Source organism: Gracilinanus agilis, chromosome 1 (genome assembly GCF_016433145.1).
Source record: "Gracilinanus agilis isolate LMUSP501 chromosome 1, AgileGrace, whole genome shotgun sequence".
NCBI classification, from domain to species: Eukaryota; Metazoa; Chordata; class Mammalia; order Didelphimorphia; family Didelphidae; genus Gracilinanus; species Gracilinanus agilis.
In genome coordinates, this window is record NC_058130.1 from 47,296,579 (window position 1) to 47,310,792 (window position 14,214).

At 41.6% G+C, this 14,214-nt stretch overlaps 1 protein-coding gene across 1 annotated transcript; it reads left to right on the top strand.

The window, feature by feature from the left end:
• The first annotated feature begins 470 nt into the window (after positions 1-470).
• LOC123230684 (histone-lysine N-methyltransferase SETMAR) lies at positions 471-9,872 on the top strand. The gene is made up of 2 exons (XM_044656828.1): positions 471-581; positions 9,018-9,872. The coding sequence occupies exons 1-2, from the start codon at positions 471-473 to the stop codon at positions 9,804-9,806; spliced, it is 900 nt and encodes a 299-aa protein (XP_044512763.1). The 3' UTR covers positions 9,807-9,872.
• The last annotated feature ends 4,342 nt before the right edge of the window (positions 9,873-14,214 follow it).

Below are 14,214 nucleotides of genomic sequence, written 5' to 3' on the forward strand. Positions count from 1 at the left end.
TTTCCCAAAAATGGCTGTGATATAAAGACAAATGACAGCAATAAAACTTTTTTGGTAAATCACTAAAAGTCCAGCCAGGAGGTCCCGCCACAGTCTTTCTATTTGTACCTCTAAGGTCTTGCGGGGTAATTAATCCAGTCTCCGCCCCCTCCAGCTGCACGCGAAGGGAGGGCGGGCCAAAGGAGGGTACAGGAGGGAGAGTCCCGCAGCGCGACAGTGCTCGGACTACAACCCCCATGAGGCCATGGGGCAGAGGGCCAACAACTCCCAGCATCCTCTTGGAATAACCCATTTAGTTAGTACTTCAAAGGGGTGAAGGAGGGTGTGGGTAAGTAGGCGGGGTAATTGCAGGCATGAGGATGGCGCACTGCCTCGCTGGGAACCACTAGGCGTGTGCTGAAGCTGTCAGAAACGAGGAAGAAGCCGTTAGTGGGGAAGGCGCTAGGCCGCGGTGGCCCTCCGAAACGGGCATGTCAGAGGAGCAGCCCCAGGCCTCCTCTGGAGCGCTGCGGGATGTAGGGCGCGGCCTCGAGAACCTGCCCATCAGTTCGTGGCCCGAAGGGGAGGAGCCGGTGTTTCAGGTACCGCACTTTGCCGCGCACGCACGGCTCCGCCCTCTTCCTATCCTCGAGCGCCACCTACCGAGGGTGTGGGCCCTTTCCCCGCCCTCCGCGTATACGCCTTCCTCTTCTCTATAACCTTTAAAGGTCGTGCAGACACGTACCTACCTGGTATCTTTCTCTGTCACCTGAGCTTGTGGAGCCACGCCCCCTCCTTCTTACTGGATCTTTGAATTGTAAGGAATTTCATTAGCCAAGAAACCAGCATTTATTAAGTGCCTACTATGTGCTGGAGACTGTGCTCAGTACTTTACATGCAAGGGAAATTTCGGTGGCGTGAAAACAAGAGCAATAAAAATTTATTTTTAAATTAAAATAAAAACACCCCGGGCTAGTCAATGAAAACAGGCAGAGAGGATTATCTCCCAAAGACGAGGCCATCTCATTTGTGCATTAGTTGTTTTGTCTCCCTCTTTAGGCTGAGCTCTGGGAGAAGGCAGACTTGTCTTTTCCTTTCTTTATATCCTCTGCCTTACTACAGTGCTTGGCATACGGTAGGTGCTGTTAAACTGGAAAAAACATAGAACTATTAAATAGTCAGGAAAACCACTCTTTAATCCTGGAATAGAGTTCTGCGCTGTACTCCTGGGAGTGCCACCACTTTGGATGACAAGACAAAAGAATTTGGCGAACATACATACCCATTTAGGGGAACTAAGGACTGGATGTGAGAGTATAGTTGATTGACTTTACAATAGTAACAAAGAAAATGAGGAGTCCTTGACAGGAATAATATCTGTGTGAGGCTGATGCCTTTGGGTGGACACAAAAGGGAAAGATCCAGCCAAGACCTGGGCTACCAGGTAAAGGACTTCAGCCAATGGGGAGAAACATTTGGGACTAAAAGAGATATTTAACATCTGATGGGATTAGCCCACCCCACCTAGACTATAAGGTCTGTTGTTGGTCTGAGACTCCTGAAGTTGGGTTGAGAAACTCGCATATGACAAGGTCAAACTTGGGGCTTTAACCTTTAAGCTAACTAGACTGGAGGGTCATCAGATATGACTAGGCTAAAAATTGGGGGGTTTCTCTATTCCACGGGGTCAGTGCTTAATAAGTGCTGGTGGTGCTCAAAAGCACGAAATTCTGCTTGTGGGTTGCTCTGAGTGCTAGAGAGTTTCCACAGTAGCAGTGGTAGGTGGTTGTAGTAACAGTAATGACTCAAATTTAATGTTTAAAAAAAATTATTAAGGGCGAGGTCCAGAGACGGGAGGTCCATGGGTTCAAATATGACCTCAAACACTTCCCAGCTGTGTGATCCTGGGCAAGTCACTTAACTCCAGTTGCCTAGCCCTCCCTGCTTTCTGCCTTGGACCCCACACATTTGATTCTAAAATTGAAGGTAGAGCTTTTAAGGGGGGTGAGGGGAGACTATTACTTTGGACCACCGATTTATAACTGGAAGGAACTTTAGAGATGAGGAGACAAATTCTAGGCCATATCTCATCCCACCTTATATTTGACAGATAAGGCAGTTCAGAGTCAGGGGATTAAAGGAACTGGTTTATGTAGGAGCTCTGGCACTAGAGTGTGTCTTTAAGGAAGTTAGGGATGCTCTGAGGCAAAGGGGAGGAGGGAGGGAAGTTCAGGGATGGGAAACAGCCTGTACAAAGGCCTGGAAATGGGGAAAAATATCACTTCTGGACTACAGAGTATAAGAAGAGGAATAATAAATAATAAATAAGATTGGAAAGAGGTTGGGACCAAATCGTGAAGGGTTCTAAAAGCCAAAAAAAAAGGGATTTCTCTGTTCTCTCTGAATCCAGAGCCAGCTATTGGAACTTCTTTAGGAAGGGACAACATGTTTAGATCTTCACTTTCAAAAAGGGGAAGATGGGAGGGGAGTAGGGAGAGATGCACGGCAGGAAGACCAGTTAGGAGTTGAAGGTGACACTGAGGTGATAACTAGGAAAATGGAATAATAGTAGTAACCTCAGCAGAAGTAAGAAAGGGCAGGAGGGGAGTGAGCAAAAAGAAAATAGGACCTCTTAGGGGCATGTTGAGTTTGAGGACACGTGACTGAAATATCTAATAGGCAAATGTTTGGTGCTTCAGGAACTCCAGAGATTCTCAGCCCAGGTATGTGATAGTTGCTTGTACAGAGCTGGTCATTAAACCTAGGGGAGTTGATGAGGTCATAGTGAGAAACCGTATAGGAGAGAATAAGGTCCAGGACGAGTCTTGGAATATACACATAGTTAGTGTCAGGGGTCAGGGAGGGAGCCAGGAAGGGAAGCCTCTGATGTGAATGGTAATACAGCAAAGGAGGCTGAAGAAGCACAGTCAAACAGATAGGAGGAAAACCAGGAGATCTTGAGAGGAAGTAGAGGTTTTCTGTGTCACGAAAGTCCAGAATTAAGAGTGCATCCAGGAGGAAAGGGTGATTAGTCCTGCTGAATGTTACTGAGGGGTCGAGAAGGAAGAGGACTGGGGAAAACAATCAGATTTGGCCATTATGGATTATTGGTCACTGAGGAGAGCAGCTTCAGGTGAATTATGAGAACTAAGACTATATTTGAACCTTTTTATGTAAATAAATATATTTTCTTCCTCCACTGAAATAGTCTTATACTTTATCGTGTAATAGCAACACCACCATCAGGAAATCTTAGAGTGCAGGTTCCAGAAATGGACAGTGTGGATGACATCCCAGGACTGTCCTAGCTAAGTTTGGAGAGGATCTCTGCCAGGTTCCCTCCAGGGTAAAGAATTCTTTAGCCCCAGCAATTTTTTTTTTTTAAACACTTACCTTCAGACTTGGAATCAGTACTGTGTATTGGGTCCAAGGCAAAGAACAGTAAGGGCTAGGCAATGGAGGTTGAATCACTTTCCCAGAGTCCCATAGCTAGAAAATGTCTGAGGCCAGATTGGAAACCAGAAATCCAGACTCTAGGCCTGGTTCTCAATCACCCCAGCAACTCTTGAAGACCATCTGCCAAAATGGAAAAGGTTTATGACCTGTGTCAGTGGAGAGAATATAAAAACCAATAAATTATGAATTCTTGAATTGAACTGAAGTGAGAAATAAATAAAATTTATGTGGAGGAAATTATCCTCATCTTTGTCCTCACATCTTTCTACTCCTCAGTCTCTTTGCTATCTCTGCAGCCTACAAACACGATTAAGTTTTCTCCATCCTTAGAAAAATAGCTTTTGCCCCTTCTTTTCTCAAAAAACCTCTACTTCCTTTCAAGATCTGACTTCTAACCTCATCATTCAACTGAAACTGCTTCCTTCAAAGTTAATGCCAATGTTAATTGCCAGATTTAATTACCTCAATCCTCATTCTGTTTAACCTTCCTGGAATATGTGATACCATTAACCATCTCCTCCTCCCAGATATTCTCTCATCTCTGGGTTTTTGTGACCCTGGTTTCTCTTGATTCTTCTCTTAGCTGTCTGACCAGTATTCAGATCCTTTTGCTAGGTCTTTATCATGTTACTCTACTTACTGTAAATGTCCTTAAAGTTCTATATCTTGAGCCCTCTTCTTTTTTTCTCTCTATACTCTCTATATTTGTGCTCAAATAGTGTTACTATACAGATGATTTCCAGACCTGTTTATCTTACCTTAATCTTTCTCATGTGCTGCAGCCCCATATCAGCAATTGCCTGTTGAACAATTTGAACCAGATGTCCTATTAGCTTCTACAATTCAGCATGTCCAAAACAGAACTTATTAGTTTTCCTCCCAAACCTTCCCCCTTTGCTAAGTTTCCTGTTACTTTTGAGACACCACCATAATTCCAGTCACCCAGGTTTGCAGCCTCATTGACATCCTTGATTCCTTTCTCTCCCTTACTCTACATTAAGTAGCCAATCATTTACCAAATTTTATTTCTTTCTTTACTATATCAACAATGTATATCCCTGATACAGATAATATCCTGGTTCAGGCCTTCATCATTGCTCACCTGGGCTATTGTAGTAGCCTTCTAAGAAGTAGTAGCCTTCTAATAGACCTCTTGGCCTCAAGTCTGTCCCCATTCCAATGCATCCTTTGCTCAGGTGCCAAGGAGATTTTCCTTGAGCATAGATCTGCCAGTGTCACTCTCTTACTCAATACATTTAGTGGCTCCCTGTTAGCACCAGGAAATAAAATTCCTTTGCTTTGCATTTAAAACTCTTCCCAACAGGTCTTCTGCCTACATTCCATTTGCCTCTTACATTCTCTTCTGCTCCATCTCTTCTAGGATCCAGTCATCCTTGGCCTCCCTTCTGTTCCTCACATGGAACACACCATCTCTCATCTCTCTCCCTTTATACCTGCTATTCCTGGTGCCTGGAATGGTGTCCATCTCAACCTGACCAACTCTTAGAGTAGCACCTCCTCTGGGAGGCCTTGGAGGTCTCCTCCAGCTGCTGATAGCATCCCCTCAAAAGTTGCCTTCCCTCTACTTATTATCTTATGTGTTCTGATTTATCTTCATGGGCCCTTTATTAGAATATCAGCTTCTTGATGGCAGGGTCTGTTTTTGCTTTTTATTTGTGTCTCTAAATCTTAGCACAGTGTCTGTCCATGGTAAGCACTTAATAAGTGCTTCCTGATTGATTTACAAATATTATTCTCTTTTGCTAATGAAAAAACTAAGGCTCAAATGTTAAATTATTTACCCAGAGTTACACGAAGACTTGAGAATGGACTTATAAAAGACCCAAATAGGCATTCTATTCTCTCTATACTTACTCAAAACCACTTATATGTATAAGGAAATTGGCTGCCTCCTCTTTTTTTCTCCATAAATACTAGTCAGTGGATAGTGCAAATTATTTTCGCCATTATGTAAATAGCTTGAACAATTCTGCACTTTCAAACATGTTTTCTCTAAATCAGACTGGTCAGGTGTGCCCCTAGAAGAAAGAAGACAAGAATATAACTCCTAGGCAAAAATAACTACTAGTTTCCTTTTAGGTACTGTGTGAGAAAAGTGAAATAAAACATTGACATTCTTAAGTTGGAATCAAAAAACTATAATGCCAGAGGCAATCAATGATTGAAAATGAAACAAAACAAGCTCATTAATTTTGTTCAGCCAGGACTTAAGTGGCTATTATTTCTGCTCTCTGAAACCAACTTCAAACATGATTTTTAAGATCTCAGAATAGGAATAATCTGGCTCCAGGCCCCTCATAGCTGCCTTTAGCAAAAACAACTTCATGGGGCGAAAGGCCAAGTACAAAGCTTTTTGTAGTTTGTGTTTCAGAACAACTGAAAAAGGAAGGAAGCCTTTTTCATAGCCATGTCTCTGAAATCTAGGAGAAGCCAAAGGCCTTAACCTGGGGAATGTGAAATATGACATTCTTAAAGCTGTTGTAGAACAATGAGAGCAGCAGTTCCCCGGTCTGACAAGTTCTTGCAGAGCCCTATGTTCTGCACTCGGTTATTGATTATTACTATAAAGGATGCAAAACAAGTCTTGAGACTTCCTTGCCCATAAGAACCTCTCGTCTTAGATGGCCGGACTAGTAGTCATGAAGCCCCTGGAGAAGAAGAAGCAAGATCATTTAAATGCCAGCTATAAATGCAGAAGAGCCTAAGCAGTGTGGGCCCAACTAACCAGGGATTTGAACTCAGTTCTTCCTGACTCTAAGTGTAGCCCTCTTTCCACTGGTTCTCTCATGCCCCCGATTATTGAATCCTCATCTCTGCCCCCTGGCTTGGCTGGCTTTCCTCAAGCCCTAACTAAAACATCACCTTCTTCCAGAAGCCTTTCTTCATCCCCCTAATACCGGAGCCTTCCATCTGTAGGCGATTTCCAAATGATTTTACATACTTGTTTGAATGTTGTCTTCTCCATTCAGCCATGAGCTCTTTCTGCCTTTATCTCTAATCCTAGCACGGAGCACAGCATCTATGAGGAGCATTTTATTAAATACTTCTTGACTTGACTAAGACAATGCTTCCATTTCTTTTCTAACAAAAAAAATTAATGAGATGCTTCAAGCTCTTTAATATTCTGAGATTTTTGGCTTAAAAAATGCATAGCTTATTTGAGTTTCCACTATTTTGCAAATAGACACAATAACATCAGGTGTTTTTTTTCTTCATGCTTCTTCAAATAAGATCTTTTTTTCAGTGTAACAAGTCTTATATCTTATTGGTACTATTTTACATATGCTATTAAGATGAGTTCCTCTATCAGAGGGTTAACATTCTGAAACTGAAAATTAAATAGATAATTTAGTACTTTTAAATCTACTGAAATCCAAACGAACTACTTAGTATGTTTCTAAACAATTATATTACCCTGAGAATACTTAAGGTTAGATGTAGCATGGAAAAATAATTCCCTTTAAACATGAAACATTTCAAAGGCATAAACGACCTTTAATAAATTGAGATTCACAGGACTCCTTTGTTTTGTTTTGGTTTTAGTTGATTTGATATTAGCTACCAAAATCCTTGAGGGTTTCATCCAAAATTGCAGCACTATAAAATATATCCTCATTCACCAAAAAGTGAAGAATAAAAGAAATTGGTGAAAATAAAGTTGGAAGATCAAAGTAAGTCCTCCTTTTTCATCTCTGTGCAATGAAATGCAAATCTATTCACCAAAGACTGATCTGCTTTTCTGCAAGTTACAAAATTGTAGGAAGTCAGGCATGATTTTAAAAGGAAATGATTGTGTCATAAAATCATTTTTTGGCTCAGTGAATTATGCAATATTTAGGAAAGAGAGCTAGAAAGAATAAGAAGATTTAAAAGAATTCTTCACAAAAAATTTCACTAAGAATGATAAAGTTTAATTTCTCATTACTTCTTAAAATGCCTCACTAGTCACTTGCCTACATTACTTTTGATATTCAAAAACTTTAAAATAGACTTAGCATAAGATGATGGGGTAGGGGAATTTGATTGACAAGGCATTTCTTTTTAAACCATCCTTCATCATTCTAGGCCATCTCTCTAGATGAAGACAAAAATTAGAAAAGGCTGAAACAACAGCAACTATTTTGACGTGACCATGTATTATTTTATACTTGCAAAAAAGTTCAGGTTCTACTCATGACATATATTATGTGTAATCATGGGTAAGTTATTCAGTCTCTCATTGTCCCAGATAACTCTTTAAAACTCTTAAACTACAGATAAGTTGTCATTTTGGTCATTTTAAAAGGATATTCCATAGGATGTTTCCTACAGTGATAAGACCACAGATTTGAACCTCCCCCAAATCTACCAAAAAAGTAGGGACATAGAGAGCTTCTCCCCCACTACCATTATTGGACTTTTTTAGAATCAAACTATTTTTGAAAAACTGACATGCTGAAATACGTGTTGTCATATTAGCCAATCTAACAGGTATGAGATTGTACCTTCGAGTTGCTTTAATTTGCATTTCTCTAATTAATAGTGATTCAGAACATTTTTGCACATGGCTAAAGATAATTTAATTTCTTCATTTGAGAAATACCTATTGGTATCTTTTGACCATTTATCAATTAGGAACTGATTTGTATTCTTACAAACTTGTTTTAGTTTTCTATATATTTGAGAAATGAGGTCTTTATCAGAGACACTCACTTTAAATTTTTTCCCAGTTTGTTGTTTCTTTTCTAATCTTGCTTGCATTGTTTTTGTCTGTGCAAAAAAGCTTTTAAATTTAATGTATTCAGCTATTTTACATCTTGTGATATTCTCAGTATCCTGTTTAATCATAAACTCTTCCCTTATCCATAGGTCTTACAGGAGCACTGTTTTCTGCTCCCCTAATGTAAGCGTCTTGTTAATAGATGACATTTTTTCTCCAGCTCTCTTTCTGAATGATTAGTAGAAAGAAATCACAATGATAATAATAGCCTTTTGGCTTTAACACCTGACCTGACAATTTGACTTTTTATAATAGCCAAATTACTCACTATAAAGGTTCAAATTGAGCTATAAAGTAATCATGTCCTATGTGAAATGTCAGAAATCAGAGTATTTAAGAATTTAAGTAGCCTATGAGTATTTTTAAAAATAAAAATCAATATGAGGTTTCAGGAAATGTCCCCCTAAAGGAAATTTTTCATTGGCATTAATATTTAAATAAATGAAAAAGCATCTAGTAAGTACTTCCTCTGTGCCAGACACTGTGCTAAGTAGTGAGATTCTAAACAGTTCTTGGCCTCAAGGAGCTTATATATTCTAGTAAGAAAAGGTAGCACACATATAGCACACAACGTGGGATTATTAATATTTAGATGGATCTGTGATTTCATTTAATATGAGTATATCACCATCACATATTTAAATTCCCTCTGATTTCTTATACTCTCCCATTCTGGTTCATGTCTTTGAATAAGTCCTCCCAGAAGACTCACCCAAATCTTTAAAGGTAACTGGAGAACTTTTCTTTCATTTGTGAGATATATTATTATAGTGCCTCCCCCGTCCTGTTATTGTCTTTGCAGTACACTCCTGAACCAGTGATGGGTCCTGGAGCAGAAACTGATCCCACCCAGATAACCTTTCCCGGATGCGCTTGCCTCACCATGTCCTGCCTCCCAGCCACTTGTTCATGTCTCTTTCGTGGGGAGAATTATGATCATTGGTGCCTCAGAGATATAGAGAGTGACGTGGAGTTTGCCAGACCGATGTTTGAATGCAACATCATGTGCCAGTGCAGTGAACAATGCGAGAACCGAGTGGTTCAAAGAGGTCTGCAGTTCCGTCTCCAGGTGTTCAAGACTGATAAGAAAGGCTGGGGGCTTCGCACCTTGGACTTCATACCCAAAGGAAGGTTTGTTTGTGAATATGCTGGTGAAATTTTAGGAACCTTGGAGGCACGCAGAAGAATACAGCAACAAACAAAGCATGATTCAAATTACATTATAGCTGTCAGAGAGCACATATGTAATGGCCAGATAATAGAAACCTTTATGGATCCTACCCACATAGGGAACGTCGGCAGATTCCTTAACCATTCTTGTGAGCCAAATTTATTGATGGTCCCTGTCCGTATTGACTCAATGGTGCCTCGATTAGCACTTTTTGCAGCCAAAGACATTCTGCCAAATGAAGAACTTTCTTATGACTATTCAGGAAGATTTCATAATCTCATGAAGAAAAATGGAAACCAAGAAATGTCAGATACACACAAAATAGGGAAGCCTTGTCATTGTGGTACCAAATCATGTGCTGCTTTCTTGCCTTATGACAGTTCACCGTACTCACCCCTAGAAAATCCAACCACTAATTAAAGGACCAATTAAAAAGTATGATGTGAGCATTACATCCATTAGTAGTAAGCATACATAGTCATAAGAATTGTCTCCACAGTGATAACCAAAAGGCATTAAAATGAGTATAACAACAAATATAAGATTGGTCATTTTTTTTTATTTCAAACAATTTCAATGATTGAGAAAACAGTTGCATTTCCATATCATAAAATGAAAATAAACTTATAACACCAAAAAGAGAATTCAGGGAGTCCCTATTGAATTGTGACCTTTCTCTTCCAAAGTTCTAGCCCCACTGTGACACGGAGTGAACTCTTTGAGTATAGTGTACATTCTCCAAGTTCAAGATACTCCAGGGCCCTGGTACTCCTATGCCAGGGCACTGACTAGTAAAACAGGGACACAGAAATGACCCAAGTGCTCCAGACCACAGAAAATATCTGTCAACTCTGCCTTTGCACACTGGGCATTTCAAGTCCTAGTAAAAATATCTGTATTTGTTTCTTCCTCCCCTAAAGATCTACCACAATGGCTCTTTTAAGGCAGCATGCATTACTAACTGCTTGCCATGTGCCAGGCACTGTGCTGGGCATACACCACATGTAAGAGGGAGGTGGAAGAGTAGGGATGAAGGTGCCGTTATGAGGTGCCCGGAAGAGAAGGACTGGGGAGTATCTAGAGTCTCTGTGTCCTGGAGAACAATGAAGACATGATGGACCAGAACCTCCTCCTTAAAAAGGGGATCATGGGAGAAACCAACCCATCGGAGGGCAAGATGATTGGTGTCCAGGAGTGAGGTGGGCTTCCAAAGTGAAGAGGCTTCTACAACAAGATAGACAAAGGCCAGGAGCAGTCAGGAATCCCACCTGGAGAAGAGAGAAGACAAGGTTGGCTGGGCCTCCTTGGATTGTAAGCTAGAGGCAGTCTTAAAGGCTATGAAGAAGCACAAACTTGACCAGGTGTGATAATGAAATTAAATCTGCCCTGCCCAAAGGTGAAAACATCCCCACTTAACTCACAAGTTGGGAGGTCTGTGACCCACGTGTGCTAGAGTGAGAGACGAATCAGAATTTATTGACTGCCTTCTGGGCAGTCCTAAGAAAAGCGACTGTTGTGATTGGACCCATACACTAAGAAGAAGGCACAGGAAGTAATGCAAAAGAAGCCCCTTTAAAAGAAGAAGTAACAACTTCCTGTAGCTCTCTTCTTCGTGACTTGGACCTGGAGGAGTGCTGGACCTGGGACCCTGAGACCTTGGTGAGACTATTCTTAAATCTTTCCCTTAGAACTACACTTGGTGAGTGTAAAGACTAAATCTTCTTGGACTTCTCTAAAGAAACTGCTCTTTCAAAAGAGAGTCTGTGACTGAAGCTTCTGCTTCATTCACCTCTGGGGCCCTCCGGCCCTCCAACCTTAGTCTCAAGGCTGAGCCTCCTCTGACTGAGGATTAATTAGATCTGCCTGGGTTGAACGAAGAGGCCGGGACAAATTACTTAGTGTGTTAGATTACTTATCCTATACTTTCATTTTTTTTAATTTTCTCTTCCTCTTTTCATAAATAAACTTCCATAAATGTCATTTTGACTTGAGGTTATTCCTTAATTGGGGATTGATAATTATTCAATTCCCTGGCAACCAAACCTTTTAATATTCAGCCAACCAAAACCCCTTTTTTACCCCTTACACAGGCCTGCAGGGTCAAGGCTGGCAATAGCTTAGCTGTCTGTCATCCAAGGGCCATTCTCACTGAAGGAGGCCTGACCCCAAATGGTTGTCCATTTAAGTGATGATGTTTCTATCATGGCGACTCATCCACAGGTTCGTCTTCACTGGCAGAAGGAATCCTCGCACTGATAATTACGCGTACGTACATAATGGCTCTGTGGAGCTGGAACTCTAATCAAACATGGTATGGAATGAGTGAAAGATACTAAAAATTCATTAAATATAGTTGGCCCAATGAATTCTAATCAAGAAGCCCTAACATCTCAAATTATTTCAGTCTCTCCAGTGTGATCCTGCTTTTTTCTTTTTTTAACTCTTATTTTCTCTCTTCATAACAACTTGCAGGCAGAAGAGGAAGGCTAGGCCCACAGGGTTACATGACTTACTCAGGGTCACACAGCTAGGACGTGTCTAAGGCCAGATATGAACCCACCTCTTCCTGTCTAGGCCCAGCAGTCTTTTCTGTTCTGCTTCTCCCCACCACCACCCCCAACAATGGTGTATATATCTTCTCTTAAAAGTGAGCTTTGACTTGGCCAAGTCACCTGACCCCCATTGCCTAGTCCTGACCTTGGAACCAATACACTGAATTGATTATAAGGGGGAAGGTAAGCATTTTTTTAAAATGAGCTCTGTAACAACTTTATTCAGATATTGTAGCATCTACAGATGTCAGACTAGCCAAAGCCAAAGCTCTGTCTGGATGGGGCTTGCCTTCATAGAGAAGTCCAGACGGGCCTGTGAAAGCTTATTCTGGGTCTGCTTGCACCTTGGGAGCGGGATGTGGGCAGCCTTGCCAAGCTCTGCCCCATGGCAGGTTGTCGGGAAGAGAAGGGATATCAGGGATGTTCCCTGTAATGGGTGGTGGCAGAGCAACAGGGAGGCTTGCCCACCAGCTCATAAAAAGGTGGAGAGCAGAGTGGTTAGAAACCAGAATCCAACAAGATGTTGTTGACAAGAGATGCACCTGCTAGCCAGAGGATCCACACACCAGGCAGCCTCAGAGGCCCGAGGTGGGAAGGGAAGACGGGGCCTCGAGGGACCCACAGACTAGAGCAGGGATCGAGGCCCAACGACAAGGAGCTGGCGGGGGGCTGAACCCCAGCCCAGGAGGACTCAAAGGCCTGTCCACTTCTCATGGCCCCTCAAGAACTTCAGTCCTGCTTTTTTTAAGGGAACTTTGCCCTGCCAAAATATTTACCCCAAAAGAGGTCACTCTGTCTTTCCAAGTTTCACTACTTCTGCCTCAGAAATGGCAATAATCTATTTAGAATTAGGAAATTCCATTTTCTGTTCCGAGAACATTGCTAACTCCTTCCCTGCAGTAACTTTTCTGCTCCCCCCAGCACCATTTTAATAGAGTTCTCCCTGACAATTACTATTTGTCAGCTAGGTAGCACACCAGACATTCCCCCATCCAGAAGCATGAATCAGAGCACATCCTGACATCCTTAACCTTCTGAGAGCAGTGTCATAGCGAGTGAACAAGCCCTGAATTTGGAGCAAAAAGACCTGAATTCCATTCAGCTCTGCTACTTAACAACTCTGACCTCGGCCAAGTCACCTAAACTTCTCTGAGCCTCTGAGATGAATAGAGGTAACGTGGCAAAGTGGAATGAGCCGTGGGCTTGGAAGCAGAAGCCTTGAGTTGAGTGTTGATGCTAATTCTTATTTATATCATCTGTAAAATGAAAGGATGGTGCTAGATAAGCTCTAGATCTGGTGATCTAAGACTTGCACAACCTACCTCCTGGGGCTTCATAAGGATCAAGAGAAAGGTTATATGTAAACCACCTTCTGCAAACATAAAGCTAATGTATTTATTAGAAATTTTGTACCTTTGGACTTCATCTGCCAGCGTCCCTTTCCCTTCGTCCTCACGTTTGTCTTGTTACGTTGTTTGTATATAGTTCTGTAATTCCGCCCTAGCTCTCTCTCTCTCTTCCACGTGTGCAGCTTGGGTGAGCTCCCTCTTGACTCTAGCCCTTTAGTTTCCTTTTTGCTTCAAGTTAAATTTAATAAACCTCATTAAATAGAATACTTTGAGTATTTTGGATGTTAATTTTAATTCTCAGACTCTGAATGCTTACCCCAGTGATCTCCCACAAAATGGCTTCCTGGCAAAGCACTGAGCAGGATGGATACCTTTGGTGTCCATTCTAAGGCAGAAGGGTGCTAAGGGCTAGGAAATGAGGGTTAAGTGACCTGCCCAGGATCACACAACAAGGAAGTGTCTGAGGTCATTTTGAACCCAGGGCTTCCTGTCTCTAGGCCGGGCTTTCCATCCACAGAGCCACATAGCTGACCTTCCACTGTGTCATTTTTGCAAAATGTTTTTTCTGTTCCCAAAAGAATTGTTTGCTACGGTTGGGGGAAGGAAGAGGCAGGAGTATAATTTAGGATATTCTCATTCACGGAGGTGGTGCCAATACAGCTGAGCTCCAGAGAGGACTACTCTTGCTCTACAAATGTGACTGAGAAAGTTAAATATGGGGGCAGCAAGGTGCACAGTGGATAGAGAGCCAGGCCTGGAATTTGCTTTTTAAGCAAATTTAGATAAATCGTATTTTTCTATTTGCTCATTTATAAATATGGAGATTTGTATTTTGGAAAGCATTGTGGCTTCGGGGCATCATAAAAGTCACACTTAAGGATGCAGGCGGCCCTTTAAAATCATCTATTTAAAGGAAAATTATAATTT

Excerpts from the sequence above, each read along its gene's own strand:
- LOC123230684 (XM_044656828.1), top strand. The coding sequence starts at position 471 with ATGTCAGAGGAGCAGCCCCAGGCCTCCTCTGGAGCGCTGCGGGATGTA. Across the intron at positions 582-9,017 it reads GGGAGGAGCCGGTGTTTCAG|TACACTCCTGAACCAGTGAT; the intron begins GTACCGCACTTT and ends TTGTCTTTGCAG.